Consider the following 15,057-nt stretch of genomic DNA (forward strand, 5'->3'; position numbering starts at 1 on the left):
AAAAGCACAACATTGGACTCTCTTCTACCCACTTCCAAGTTCCAACCTCTCCCGAAAATAATAAAAATAAAATCTTCCATAGTAGAAAGTGCATGAGGAGCTTCATCTATAGTGAATAATTTGGCCAATTAATTTCTTTCACAACTCTAGAGATGGCAAATTGGTTGAAATTTACCCAGATCTACCTGCAGTCATCAGAGGCCTGTTCTCATAGATGAAACCGGGCTTTAAACCAAAAAGGGCATTTCCAGCTTAGACAAACATTTCCACAAGGTGCAAAAAGTTGAGTGATTTTTCTTTAGCTGTTGTCTTGACCGTGGAGTTGAAGCACAAGCACAAGGATTAATATTATTAATCAATATAATTAATGAACTAGTTGTCTTATGCATATTTTCTCATGGATATGACTTTTATATCCCCTCCCAATAACAACAACAACAACACTTTTTTTGATAAGTCAACAACAAAAATAATTTCAAAGTGGCTCCTCCTCAACCTCAAATATCTGGCAACTAAAAAAAAATTAAAAACCTTGGACAGAGGAATGACATGACCACGAAATCGGTTCTAGCATTTTTTTTCTTCCAATACTGACCAAAGAGTTACTGCTCTCAAATACCTCTACATGATTTATCCTTTGTTTTCCCTTTTATTACAGGAAAGCTAAAATTGTGACACAAAGGAAACACCCCATTCAGATAAATCCTTAATCAGATAGCTCTCTCTCTCTATATGATGCTAGCAAGGGAAGATGTTGGGAGGAGATCTATATTTTGGTTCATCCCTTCCTAGATAAGGGGGCTGGTGATAGTCAAGTTTTAGTTGGTATATAATTATCTGTCACTCTGATTGGACTGATACTAGGAAAGCTCAAATTTCATGGCCGCCCACAAGTACTTAGAAAACTTGTTTTTTGTTTTCCTTCTTCCCTTTACCGAAAGGAAGCTGTCTTGAATGCATGCCTGCACAAACTCAAGGAAGAGCATCATTCCTAGAATGTGGCTGAAAAGTTGGCAGAAAATTAACTTCATAGGAAAAAAGCACCATTGGAGAACTTCAGAATTACTGAGTTTTTAGCTGTATTCCAGGGTGCACAGCTTGCTAGAGAGATGAATGTGAACAGTTTGATAATTGAGGGGGATTCAAAGCTGGTAGTGGGTTGGTTGACAGATGCAGAAACTAAAATCTGGACCTACAGGGAAGCTATGAAAAGGTTTAAATGGTTAACCCACTAACATGAATGTAAGTATTCTATGGCAAAGGAGATTGGCCAGTGGGATAGCTGATTATCTAGCTAAACAAGGGGTGCACAAGGAGCATTTGTTTTGGGCACAATTAAAATCTGACTTGTAACTGAGGCTACATAATTGTAATCTGACTTGTAACTGAGGCTGCATCTTGCGCCTCTCTTTGGGAAACCTCATTGTAGAAGTTACTTGTTTGTTTTATTTAAAAAAAAAAATCTTCACTTAAAAAAAAAAAAAAAAGAACTTCGGAATTACTTAATAGTTGTGGCCAATGGTTAAACAAATGCATTGCATGGTCTAAAATGTCCATAAATCCCCTAATATTTCCAAGATATATGTCCATTTCTATAGGTAGCAATACGAAATTTTACCAGAATCAACCTATTCCCCAATAAACATTACCAGCAGTATGTGGAGTACAAGAGATAGTTTCCACAACATATTTCCATTTCCACTTCCACGAGTAGCAACATAAAATTTTATTGGAATCGACATATTCCCCAATGAACACTACCAGCACTATAAGGAATACAAGAGATAGTATTATAACATAAGTTGGTGACAATATTGGAGATATGTTGAGTAACAATGTTATTGCCCACCTAACTTACTTGATCACCACTCTGAGCTAGCACAATATTCATTTCAAACATGAAGTTAAATATTAGATCATTAGATTTTTTTTTGTGTAATAAATTATTTGGTTGATCTATTACAACCATTTACATTCCTATAAGTTTAAATTTTGCTTTAACTCATTCTTTCATGAAGTTTTGAATCTTAAGGTTTACAGGACAACTTCAGAAACGTATTATTTTGTCTATAACCTTAGTTTCTTAGCGTTGTTTTATGATTTGGAATAAGATAATAATTTAAAAAGGTATGTCTATGCTTATTTTATCATTTCATAAAATATCATTCTATATTTTTTTGCATATTTTACAATGTTACCACTATGTGTAATTTTTACAATATTTCTGACATATTTCCTATATTTGGACAACCGACATGTCCACCGACACCAACATTTTAAACCTTGATGCATTGACAATAACACGTGATAGGTATTACTCTTGTTATTCTCATAACCCAACTTAAGAATATTCTAAATGATAATTGTAAGAAACTACCCAGTCTTATTAGTTGAACAATCATGACTTAGGCTTAGGTTATAAACCTACTGTAGTAACCTCTCTATTTTGCATATCAGTATGCTTACATCTTGATAACAGAAAATTTGCAATGAGAACCCTTCAATTTTCAACAACACCATTCAAGCAATTCAATCATTTCGGTTATCATTTTCAGATATCAGCTTGCGGTTTAAGGTTCCTTTTGTCATTTGTTGGGTTGTTGAGAAAGAGAGGAAAAAAGAATTTGAAAATCTCCGCTGATGTTTGCAAACTCTTTATGGATTCGAATATCCAAAATGAGTTTTAGGAGAAGAGAAACATATTTATTACGTAGAGGTTGGTATACTGTAAGCATTGGGCTGTGGGCATTTTCCTTTGTCAATTACACTCTTGAATCATCAGTAAAACTTTTTTCTCCATTAATCCATTAAAAAAACATCATTCAAGCATACATCTTGAATAAGCAAAGCTTTCCAATGGGCTATTAACTGGAAAATGAGAGTACTGAAAGATATTTTATAAACCCTTCTAACAATAGGAAGTATATAAATTCCACAGTCAATTACATCTTTGTGAACGGTTGTACTTAGATTGGAAATATTGGAGCCCAATGACATGCTCTTTTACTAACTGGATTTCTTGCAATAGAACATGGATCCCTTGGAGCCTAGAACTGGTAATGGTCGGATGTTCATATTGGTAGCAGATGCAAGATAAGCACAGCTTAGAGCTACATATATTTTAAACCAGATGGATGAAAAAAATGTGACAAACATACAGATGCTGGTCAGTGCAATTACCAAGATAAAATTTTTTAGGCACTTCAATGTAGAGAGATCTCCTTCTGTTCCTTGATGAGGAAAATAACCTTGAGCACTAAAATCAGAGAGCAACTGATCCTTCAGTTGAAAGTTATCCATCAACCAAGCAGTAGCCCCATCTTCAGATGTTGGAATCTCACTGAGAGGGATACGTCGAACATGAATGTGAACCTCAGAAGGATCCACACCAAAAACATTGTCCATAAAGAAAGGACACCGATACTTGTACCCAATAGTGATGTCATAAACTGCAGTTAATTGAAAACAACAGGGGGAAACACGCAGAGCAGTTAGAACAAAAAGATTACAGAGAACAAGAAAAATGAAATTGGAGGTTAATAGAAGTGATCTCCTTCAGTAAGAAACTAATAGTAAGGTAATCAGAACTTTTGCCTTAAAACTGTGTCGTGTGTGTGTGTGTGTGATTGTTCAGACTGGGTCATTTGATAACTGAAGTGGCTGAGCTCAATACCAATGCATTGTTGTCACCTGAATGAGTGATGTATCTTAAAACTTATTATTGCCATAAGATTTAACAAGAGTGGTTTTATATGTTCCTGATCCTAGAATCACATGTACCAATTATTCCAGATACTGTTACCAAGTAATCCAACATTCTTGGATGGGCCTGCTTACCTACGGAGAAGTCAGAAAAAATTTAGTTTGATGGAACTATAACCAGGCAGTGGCCAGAACAAGGCTGCCTACACTGTATTGAATGGGAAAAGTATGGCAGCCACATGATCAAAGGCAGTGTGACAACCCTATGAGACCAATTTGGGTATCATTCACCACCTTTGGTGTCATATATTGTCATGTTTCCTAATGTCCCTAAATTTCCTAATGTTTCCAAAACATATTTCCATTTCTATGGGTAACAACACAAAATTTTACTGGAATCGACATATTCCCCAATGAACACTACCAGCACTATGCAAAGAACAAGAGATAGCATTATAATAAAATTTGGTGATAATATTGTAGATATGTAGACTAGCAATGTTATTGCCCGTCTAACTTGCAGGATTACCACTTTGAGACAGCTTGATATTTATTTCAAACATGAAGTTAAATATTAGTTTTTTTAAGAGGTAAAGTATTGTATTAGATTCAATTCAAAAGTACAAGGTTTTGTACAAAGAGAATCTGCACAAGCATGACCAGAACTAGGAATCCCCAAAAAAGTCCACCCTCAAAAAAGAACCAGAAGTATAAGCATCCCTACATACATCAGAAAGAGATAACCAGTCCCTCAGCTCTTCTATTATAAAATTAATAACCCCAGCCTCAGACTAGGCTTTTTGCCCAAAAACCCTATTATTTCTTTCCAGCCAAATAGCCCACTACACTGCAGATGGGATGACAGACCACACTTGTTTCCCTTCTTTAGACATGCCAGGCACTTTCCATCCAGCTAGCACAGAAGAGACTGATTCTGGCCAGCACCAACTCAGATTAATGGCCCTAAATATTAGCTTTTTTGTGTAATAAATTATTGGGCTGATCTATTAAAACCATTTGCAATTTCTATGAGTTTGAAATTTGCTTCAACCCATTCTACCATGTAGTTTTGTATCTTAAGGCTTACAAGACAACTTCAAAATGTATTCTTTTGTCTATAACCTTAGTTTCTAAGATTTGTTTAATGATATCGAACAATATAATAATTTAAAATATGCACCTAAGCTTCTTTTACCATTTCATAAAATATCATTCTATATTTTTGCATTTTTACAATATTTCCATAGGATATTTCTGACATTTCCAACATGTTTCCTATATTTGAATGACCAATATTTCCACCAAAACCAACATTTTAAACCTTGTATATTGTAGAAGCTAGATTTCTGAACCTGTTTTTGTCTGGAAGGAAACTACACCTCTTCCTAAAATTTTTTTTATTTGTTATGGATCCAGCAATCTATCATTAAAAATATGCAGGTTAATTGGTAATGCAACTCTAGAAATTCCTCTAGTAGATGCTCTAGTGGGGGTCCATAAAATGGGAAATTCAAGGAAATTTCAACAAATTTTGGAACAATCGAAGTCCATGGATTCTTATCGTGTTTTATCAGGTTTTCATCCCATCATGTGCATCTAATCCTCAGTTATTCAAATATATATTTTTAAAACCAATTATAACAATTATCAAATATGCTTTGTCTGCAACTTTTTCTTTATCATTTACTATGTCTACAAGATGAAATGGAAATTATTACAAAGAGTAATCACAACCAAGCTCTTTTAGTCAACTAAACTAAATTCATTAAATCCATGTCTGAAGTAGTTGGCATTGGCTACATAGAAAATTTTTCATCATTTCTGTCAGGACCTTATTTTCTGTAAATTGAGTCCATTCTAAACAAAGCTCTTAATAAATAAATTATTGATCATGTGGAAAATCTGTCAAACCATGAAAGAAGCAGGTAAGCATACTGAAGCTTATAGAAAACATAATTCCATTAAAGAGAGAAGATGCTTGTAAAGAGATAAGATTTCAATAAATTGGTTAATTGACAAATGTTATCTTTGTATAGTAGCCACTAAAATGGCTTTTTAATGTAGCCACGATCTCAATTTTGCAGAGTATATCAAGTCAGTGAGCTGAACCAGCTCAGTGCATATTACCAGCATCCCTAAACCAGAGAGACAACAAACTCTTAATTTCAGAAATTGAAGATTAGACAAATGACTCTTGCGAGAGGTTGCAATATTCTGACTAAACACAATAAACTACTTTAAAGCAACAGAGAACCAAGAAAGGAAATTACCTGCATCCAGGGAACCCCTCAGAGCTTCCAAGCAAGCACAGAAACCCCTTGTTTTTGGAAGAAGAACATTTTTCAGGATAGGTAAACCATTCTCAGCTGCAAACTTTTGACTACGTATGCATTTCTCTTCTCTGTAAAGAAAGCAAAGCAGAATCCTAGGTGGGCAATATAAAAGTATTAAAAAAAAACTACAATGCAAAATGTGCAAGTTCAATGAGTTTTTCAACAGCTAGAAATAGACACTGAGAATTAGCAGGTTAGATATCCTTTGAACCTGCAATTTGGAGCCTGTGGAAAAACATAAATACATTTTTCTAAAAGGCAAAGAAAAGTAGCAATAGCTATATTACAAAAGATCCTAAAGATGTGTTTTATCACTTGATAGATACTTTGTGTACATGGGATGCAATGGGATATAAAAGGAATGTGAGGAATTACGTATAATCAGTGCCCTCAGGAAAAACAGCAAGCCAGAGGGGATCTTGAGGATCAGTAAAAGTTGAAAGCATTTGACGCATAGATGATTCATCAAGTTCCCATTTCCTCTCTACTGAAATAAACTCCATAATGTGAAATCCCCAACCAAAGACTGGTAACTTCATCAGACTGCTCTTGAGAACATACTTAATATATCCCAGGCATCCCTTCCGCAATGCAAGGTCCCACAGATACATCCAGTCAACCTCAGTTCTATGGTTAGCAATGAGCAAAACACGTTCTTCTTTAGGAACAGATTCTCCAGAAAAAACAACTTTAGTCTTGTTTATCTTCTCAAAAAGAAAAGGCCATAAAGCCAACCAAGCACCAAAAAAGAAGGATGTTGCTTTCCTGCTATAGTGTATGCTGAAAAGTCGCAAAATAACAGCACTGACAGGGCCACAGTACACTAGCATCATAAATGCTGTTGAAAGTAGCACAACTAAACAAACAACACCCCTTAATAACCTAAAGAGAGTTAAGGGATGGTGTTTCGGTTGATCTTTTGAAATTAGAACCTTGTAAGCGTCCATCTGATTCTCCAAGAATATTCAAAGCCACTTAATCAATAGGCCCTATACTGTTCGTGCTAGATAGATTTGCCCTAAGATCACTTGAGATGGTGTCGAACAACAAGAGCAGGGTCACATGTCCATTTCCTGGGTGCAGTTCACCAAGTAAATCTCGACTGTTGAGAAAAAGTATCAGATGACCAATCTACTGGTTGTAAAGGAGCACTTGATCTTGGATTTAAAACTTGGAATAACTGATAGGGAATTGTAAGATCCTGAGTACTTTAGCTGTATCTTAGTTAACAAAAGATGCATTTAGAAGGCCATCGGCACCAATGACTTTCAAAACGGTAAAGATACAATGGAAGAAAATGGGCAATTATCTGTTAACTAACAGAATATGGATTATTTATTTTTACCTGCACAAAGAACATAATGGTGGGATTTAGCAATGACAAGTTTCATATAACATATCAAAGAAATAAAGATCATGAATGCTGAGAAATAATGAATAACAGTATCTCATCCTAGTAACCAGAATCATAAACAAAATTATTTAGCATGGAGCATCTATTTGAAAATACATGCAGGATAGAAATGTTAACTGAGTAGCCAGCATCAGTGTTTAGGTAATTCCATTTTTTTGCCATATAGAGCAGAGTGTTAGTCAAGAAATGGCATGCCCAAAAAATTGAGTGTGGCAAAACACATGCTGAGATGGATGAGTGGAAAAAAGGTCAGAAATAAAGTTAATTGAAGGAACTTGGGAGTAGACTCAAATGCTGATAAAATGAGAGAAAGTAGATTAAGATGGTTTGGTTACATGCATAGAAAGACCATCTACAGCACCTACAAGAAGAAGCAATCTATTGCAAACTGAAGGGGCTAGAAGGGCTAGGGCAAGACCAGAAAGAACTGATTTAAGCACTTAAAATTTAACAATGGATATGGCACTAAACAGAACATAATGGTGAAACAGGACTCATGTAACTGAACCCATATAGTTGGAACAAGGCTTAGGTGGTGATGATGATTTACTAACCATCAAAAGTTCCAATGCAGAACGATATGGCACTTTTGTTTTGTTTTCATATAGAGGAGCTCTTGGTGAAGTGATGTCTCTCCTCTCAAATGCAAAGATATACATTGGGCAAAGGCATACACGAAGCCATAAGCCAAAGAACCAGCTAGCTGATAAAACCAGAACTCTAGGTGTTGGGATGAAGCCAACTAGAATGGAAATACCAAATAAGAAAGGACAATCTTCTTTTAAGTAATACAAGGAGGAAGAAAAATATTTAGGTCCATTTGGTTCAAAGTCAGATCAGAATCGAAATCAGAATGGTCTATTCCCATGTATATTCTCTGTTTGGTTCAGACGGGAATCAGAATGGGAATTGGAATCAGCTGGAATGAGATTTCATTCCCAAGGGAGGGGGAAGGAATGGCCATTCCCTCAAATGGGGAATGTCATTCCACCACAAATGAGAATGGGATTCCGATTCCGTCCAACCAAACAGTTGGAATCGGAATGGCCCATTTTTTATTCTGATTCCAAACCCCTATTCCCTCGAACCAAACAGGCCCTCAACTTCTACAATACTGATCCTGTTTTCTGAATGATCCAACTATCCAAGTATCCACCCAAGGATGAGAGATCCCAGAATGTCCATGGCATAAAACAATGAACTCTAAAATGATGGAAAGAAGCCATTTATATTCAACTTATAAAATCACGACAGAGCATGAACATTTCATGGTCTTGACCGCTTTTAGATTGAAACGAACATCGTCCAATGCAGAGTATGAATGACCCGAACCTACCAGAGTTTGGATTAAGGGGCGGGGGAGGAGAGCACAACTGTCAATAGAGTTCACAGTCAAGTCGAAAATCCAAAAATGCTTGTCATCCGACTGGTCTGACAAAGTAGTCCTTAGAGTCCACCAAAGGAGAAACAAGATCCCATCAGATTTCTTCTGAATGTCAAAATCCAGTATTATTCAAACCACTGCAATCCCAAAGCTACTGAAAGCCCCAATTTAACAAAGTTGATTTAATTTTTCTGCAAAGCAAACAGATCCTAATAAGCGTTGATGTGCACCATTTTCTCAAACTTGTGATAAACAAGACAATATTTCAGGACCAAGTAAACAGAGGGCAGGGGAAAACCCACTTACAGAAATGACCATAGACAGCATGATTCTTTACAGTTTAAATCTTACTAGAACGGAAAATGAGTTAGATAGAAACATCCTAACCTAACAAAAATCAGAATATCTACAATCCATGAATTCCTTGAAGACGGATGACTGTAAATACAACAGACCTGAACGTTCTCTGCCACGTAAGGTAGGAAGGAGGCTCTGCAAGATCCTACCACTAACATTTAAAGCCGGCGTTTACCAAGACAAGATCTTGTCTTCTTGTTCTTGGCTCTGAGGCAAAATCGTATGGGACCGCAATACACCCGCCCCCGCAAGAAAGAAGAGAGAAGCAAGTGATAAAAAAAATAAAGAAAATAAATTTTATTTCCACGACTCATTCGCGAGGTCGAAACAAGATAGAGGCAGACCATCAGTCTCCACAGTAGACAGGCATATAAAACTGAGTTTAGTCAACAGAAATGGTGAGCGTATACCAGCCCACACTATCCTCGTATATATAAAAATTAAAAATAGACAAATAAAATGGGGGAAAAGATCACCTAATTCCCATTTATTAGAAAGAAAGAAAAGGCAGCAACTATCGAACAATACATGACCCAAGCCTCGGATGAACAGAAAAGTAAGTTACATACACAATGAAAGAGCTACGATTTCTAACTCATCGGGCTTTTATAAACGGCGGATACTCTGAAAAAAAAAATCGACATAATCGTCGTGAAAGCAAGAAAAAAGCGAAAGAGAATCACTTACGTCAATGAAACTTTGGGAGAGAAGAATCCCTCACGGATCAAACGAGATTCCAGAATTCGGGGAGTTTGATCCCATGACTCTTGAGCCTCTCTGTAGTTTGGATGGAAGACAAAGACAGCTACAAAAATATGTGGAGACTTGAAGAAATAGCGCAACGTTGTTGCAATAGAATACAGCCACACCCACACCCACACCCACACCCACACCCAGTGAAGTGGAGGGGGTATATATAATTGATGTTTCGGGCCGGGTAGCCGGTCTGCCCGATCCCGACAGTGGGGTGCGGGTGGCGGGTGCATTTTTTCAAACTTTTTTTCTATCTATTGCCTTTACTGACGCACGAGTTAAATGTTGGGGCGGGTTGGGTTGATATTTGTTATACTTTGTTGGTCTTGGTTGGATTCATTGAATTGAGGTAATTAGTCTAAGTGTCTAACCCGATCTTCATTCCAAGGTTAGGCCTGTTATAAGTTTATAACAAAATAATAATTGGCCCCCATAAGACATAATATACACGACAAAAGAAAAGAAAAAGGGGCAGAAGGATAAATGGTCATCCGCTCTCCTCCCACTATCTCACACTCACATATACATGTCGCCATTGTCGTTTGAAGAATGATCTAAGAATATTCGATAGGTTGTATTAAATGCTTGATTATTTTTAGACTCCATTCCATTTGTAAAATCTCGGCTTCAAATTCCTAACCACATGTCCAGAATTATAATCTATTTATTTATATGGAGAACTACTTTACGAGAGAAATACATGGTCTGGTTTTCAATCACGCAAGAAAAAAAAAATAGATTAAAGTATACATTGGAGAATTGCATACATTTGTCAATTATACAAATCCCCACTCTGTCGGTGTTGAGATCTGTCACATCATCCCTTACGGCCGGCCTCACGTGACAGAGATTAGAGTTCGTTGTGACTATGCTCTTGCTCCCTAGTCAGTCTCTACTACAGCTGCAGCTGAAGGGAAAAGCAAGAGATGTCTTTCCAAACAAGTAACAAGATAAATATCACATATGGTTTTAGGTTGGGCTTTCCACCCAATACAACCACATCTTACGTTGGTCTTCGTCATTTCAGTTTTGGCCCAACCCAAATTGCATCCCTGCATCAACCTAGCTGGTGAGTGGTGATGGAATCTTATGAAATTTATTCTTATGCAAGGCTATAGTTATGGGATTTTGCACGCCCATGTGCAAAACCATTGCATGAGGAAGATTTCTCATATTTATTCTCAAATCTATATCCGGTCTGCTTGTCTGTCTTAAGTAGTAAGACTAGCTCAATATGACAATACATAGCACCACCAATACAACATTCCCTACCTTTCGCGTATTTTTTCCTTCAAATCAAACACAATTCAAAAGATTGCTGTCCAAGTCCAAGGAGGCGTGGAATTATGGCTAGATCAGTTTAGAAGGATTTGTATTTGTACTCTTTCTCAAACATTACAATTATGAAAATAGACGAATATAGACCATGATCAATTCTCAATGAAAACAAAGGCAATATATGCATACCATATCACAATCATGAAATGTAATAGAGAGAGAGAGAGAGAGTTACAAGGCATATAAAATGACCATCAAGTACGGGTTCTGGACTGAAATTGTAACTTATTTGCTTTACTGGGTATAGACGAATCATTTTGTTCCACGCAGCCATAAATGTAAGTGATGGAATTAATGAGAAGTACTTGTGGATATGGCTGGCGTGGAACATCAACTTTAGCTAGTCCTTCTCCAATTACAAGCATTGGCTTTGAAAAGGAAAACAAACATGCTGATTTTTGGATTTAACCTATTAATGGAATGGATCTTCATCTTCAGTTTGGAAGGAGTATATACAAATACAAATATGTAGACTGTAAAACCATGTATTTTGCATATATTTGTATTTGTACTCCTTTCAGACTGAGCCTTTCTAATAATCATTTATGACCTACCAACAACCACATGTAAGATTAGATCTAAGTGGGTCTAGAGCTCAACCATACACTCTATGACATCTAACTTTCAAATTACTATTATATATTTCGTGAATACAGATTTGCTCCTCACACATTTCAGCCATGCATTAAAAAGATCTCCACTCCACAAGAAAAAATATTTTCTATGTGTGGCTGAAATGTGTCGTGAGGTTAGTGTGAGGAGCCTCTATGAGGAGAAGATTTGGAATATAACAAATAACCAACTTATATAAAATAAATCTAAAACTGGTAATTTTCTGAATTCGATTTTCTCCTTGCATCAATGTGTGTCTACAAGTGCCATGAGGTTGCTGGTGTGACGAGCAAAACCGGATTCATTACTTTTTTTTTTTTTCTGCCTTAATGGAGCAACATAGAGATAGAGTGGGGGCCTGGGTGAAGGGGGATAGAGGCATGTCCCCACCCCAATCCTGATGAATGGGATTTGATCCCAATCAACCGACCTGTGGGCTGTGGGTTTGGACTTACCTATTAATCATTCCTGTTAAGGTCGTGTTTGATTTGAAAGAAAAGGTAGGGAAAAGGTAAGTAAGGTTTCCCCTCCCCATCAATAATTAATTCTGCACTATTATTGTTGTTTCATTGATTTTGAAGGTTTAACTCGTTAATCCCTTAAACTGTCTTAACAATTGGATGGAGTTATTCATTATGATCGAGATAATTAGGTTGATGCACATGAGTGCCCGCTTGAGCCGGATACTAATTTGATTCCAATTCAACGGCTTGAATTTGAAATATGCCAAGCATGTGCATGTGTTTGCAATTTATTGAATCGTCTCTTGTAGTTATAGCCCACAATCAAGGTTTGAAGTGGAACCGCTTTAGCCACTAGTTTCCAGGTCAATGGTATCATCATTTGGTTCGAATAAATTGAAGAATTTAAAAAAAATAATAATAATTAAAATAAAAAATGGCCAAAACCATTGAATGGATTGATGATTCGACCACCTGAGTCAGTAGGTCACCAACCAAATCAATGGCTTTTGGTCAAGGACCGGGTTGAGGGTGAAGTGGAACCGGTTGTCTAGACAGTTCCTGGGCCAAACGGTCTGACCGCTCGGGTCAACAGTTATTCAAAAACACTGCCCACAATACCCAAAAAAAAAAACATCATGACAGCCCTTGCATGCCAACATTGTTCAAATATTAAGGCTGGCAGGTAAAATAACTGTATTTTAAAAATAAATTAAACTTTAAAATTATTTAATAAAATAGGTAAGTTTTCAAATTTTAGAAGTTATGGAATTAATAAAATTCAAATTATTGTATTTAAAAATAATAAGAAGAAGAAAAATATTTGATAATTAATTGCTAATATATGATTGGATTATTTTTAAGATTAACAGACAAAATTTTAAAATCATGTAATAATAAATTTAAAATTAGTTATTACTAATTAAAAATACATTTAAGTTCCACTTAAAATAATGATATTAATAAAAAATAATTTTAATCATTTAGTACAAATTAAAATTAGTTTTAGAATTAAGATGGTGCAATGTTTTAAATAAAAATAAATATATCACAATTAATCAAAAATGATAAGTAAGGTGATATATGCTTAAGATAAACTATTAAAAATTAAAATTAGCATTTATTAATTTAAATCCATTTTAAATTAAATAACTTTAATTTTTTAAAATGATTAAAACACATATAATTAAATTTTAAATTGATCTCAAATTAAAGTTTTAATCAAAATTAATTAAAATATTAATTAATTTAAATTTAAAATCAAATTCCCTTATACATATCAACTACATGGCAATTATTAAAACGTGTCATGCTTGCAGCTTTTCTTTTAACATTTGTTAAAACATTCCTTATTGGCTACCATGGCATTACTAAAACCTCTCTTCTTCTCTCCCGTTTGTTCTCTCATCAAATCACTTGACTTCAAAAAAACTCCCCAACCTAGAAACTACACAACAACACGGTAGCCCACACTTATAATATTCTGCTTGCATTCGTTATATTAGATAATTTTTATACAATCCATGCATCCCTTTATGTTATACCAACTGCCATGGCGATGATTGTAGAGAGTCCCATACTAATGTTTATTAATTTGGAGTTATAGCTGTTTGTTGGACAGTTGCACATCACATATATGCAAGACAAATTTTCATGGCCTTGAGGTCTATGCACTAAACTTTAATAGGTAGTAACTAAACCTGGCCCCATGCACAGGTAATTCATCTACCTACCAGCATTTATTAATACTAGTAAGTGTACATTGTTTTGTAAGTGTACATTGTTTTGTAAGTGTCCATTTTTTTTATGATGATGACAATAAATAACATGTTTTCAATTTCTTTATGGTTTTTATATTTCTGTCAATAAAAGTTTATTCTTATTTGTCATGCTTATTTTTATTTAATATTTTTTATTTTGTATTTTATTTCTATAATTAATAATAATTATTATTTTTTGCCACACTTGTTTTTCTTTAATATAGTTAATTAATATAAGATTGAATGAAAGAATAATGAAACTTAATACCCTAAATATAATACTTAATGATGGGAATCAAATGAGAAATGTAGTATTTCAAATCACATTTTGTGTTATGACAATTAGAGAGAGACCAAATTCAGGTATTCTGGTTAAAAATAGGATTCAATGACTGTAAATGGGAGTTAATATCTTACGACTTAATGAGATGGATCTTTTTATGAAAAATGAGATGGATTTAAATCAGGATAAAAGTGGTTGTTCAAATTTTTATTTTGTCTTAAATACAAAGAAAAACTATTGCTTTGTCGTTATAATTAAAGAGCAACCAAATAAAAAATCGCGGTATTTTAGTCAAACAAAAGTTTTACACTCTCACTCACACTTTTAATAATAAGTAGTAAGTGTGTATGTGCTTTGCACGTGGCAATTCTAAATGAACATAATTATAGTAATAATATATCCAAAATTTTCTGTAAACTTTATGGTTTTTTGCTTTTATATTTTTTTGTTTTTTATTATTAATCATATGCAGATTGCAAAATCCAAATCTTATTACATAAACACATCATCCAAATATATGATAATTAGATCGAATTGTGAAGTTTCAAGTATGATTGACAGCCCTACTTGCTTGGCTATATTCTTTTTTTTTTTGTAGTGTTTTATCTTTTTGGCGTATCTATGATTTTTTGTTCATTTATCAGAAAACTGTAAGATTTA

At 35.0% G+C, this 15,057-nt stretch overlaps 1 protein-coding gene across 7 annotated transcripts; it reads right to left on the reverse strand.

Moving 5' to 3' along the window:
• Positions 1–2,872: 2,872 nt before the first annotated feature.
• Positions 2,873–10,083, reverse strand: LOC104595775 (putative 1-acyl-sn-glycerol-3-phosphate acyltransferase 5). Of its 7 annotated transcripts, none has more exons than XM_088888039.1 (5): positions 9,878–10,082; positions 8,786–8,894; positions 6,411–7,380; positions 5,973–6,103; positions 2,873–3,449 (listed from the first exon to the last, which is right to left on the reverse strand). In XM_088888039.1, exons 3-5 carry the CDS (start codon positions 6,980–6,982, stop codon positions 3,007–3,009), a joined length of 1,146 nt encoding a protein of 381 aa, XP_088744165.1. In that variant the 5' UTR covers positions 6,983–7,380; positions 8,786–8,894; positions 9,878–10,082; the 3' UTR covers positions 2,873–3,006. The 7 variants fall into 7 exon arrangements, with proteins under 7 accessions (XP_088744165.1, XP_088744164.1, XP_010254958.1 ...); XM_088888038.1 differs by having other exon boundaries at positions 8,786–8,938; XM_010256656.3 differs by having other exon boundaries at positions 8,786–9,024.
• Positions 10,084–15,057: the final 4,974 nt, after the last annotated feature.

The sequence above is a fragment of the Nelumbo nucifera genome, chromosome 5, assembly GCF_055504915.1.
Source record: "Nelumbo nucifera cultivar China Antique chromosome 5, China Antique-T2T, whole genome shotgun sequence".
In the NCBI taxonomy this organism is placed as follows: Eukaryota; Viridiplantae; Streptophyta; class Magnoliopsida; order Proteales; family Nelumbonaceae; genus Nelumbo; species Nelumbo nucifera.

Bases quoted from the DNA above. Each gene is read 5' to 3' on its own strand.
- LOC104595775 (XM_010256659.3), bottom strand. From the start codon at position 6,982: ATGGACGCTTACAAGGTTCTAATTTCAAAAGATCAACCGAAACACCAT. The intron at 6,104-6,410 runs GTAATTCCTCAC...CTTTCTTTACAG, and splicing joins CCTGAGGGCACTGATTATAC to AGAAGAGAAATGCATACGTA. The intron at 3,450-5,972 runs GTAATTTCCTTT...AATTAACTGCAG, and splicing joins GAGGGGTTCCCTGGATGCAG to TTTATGACATCACTATTGGG.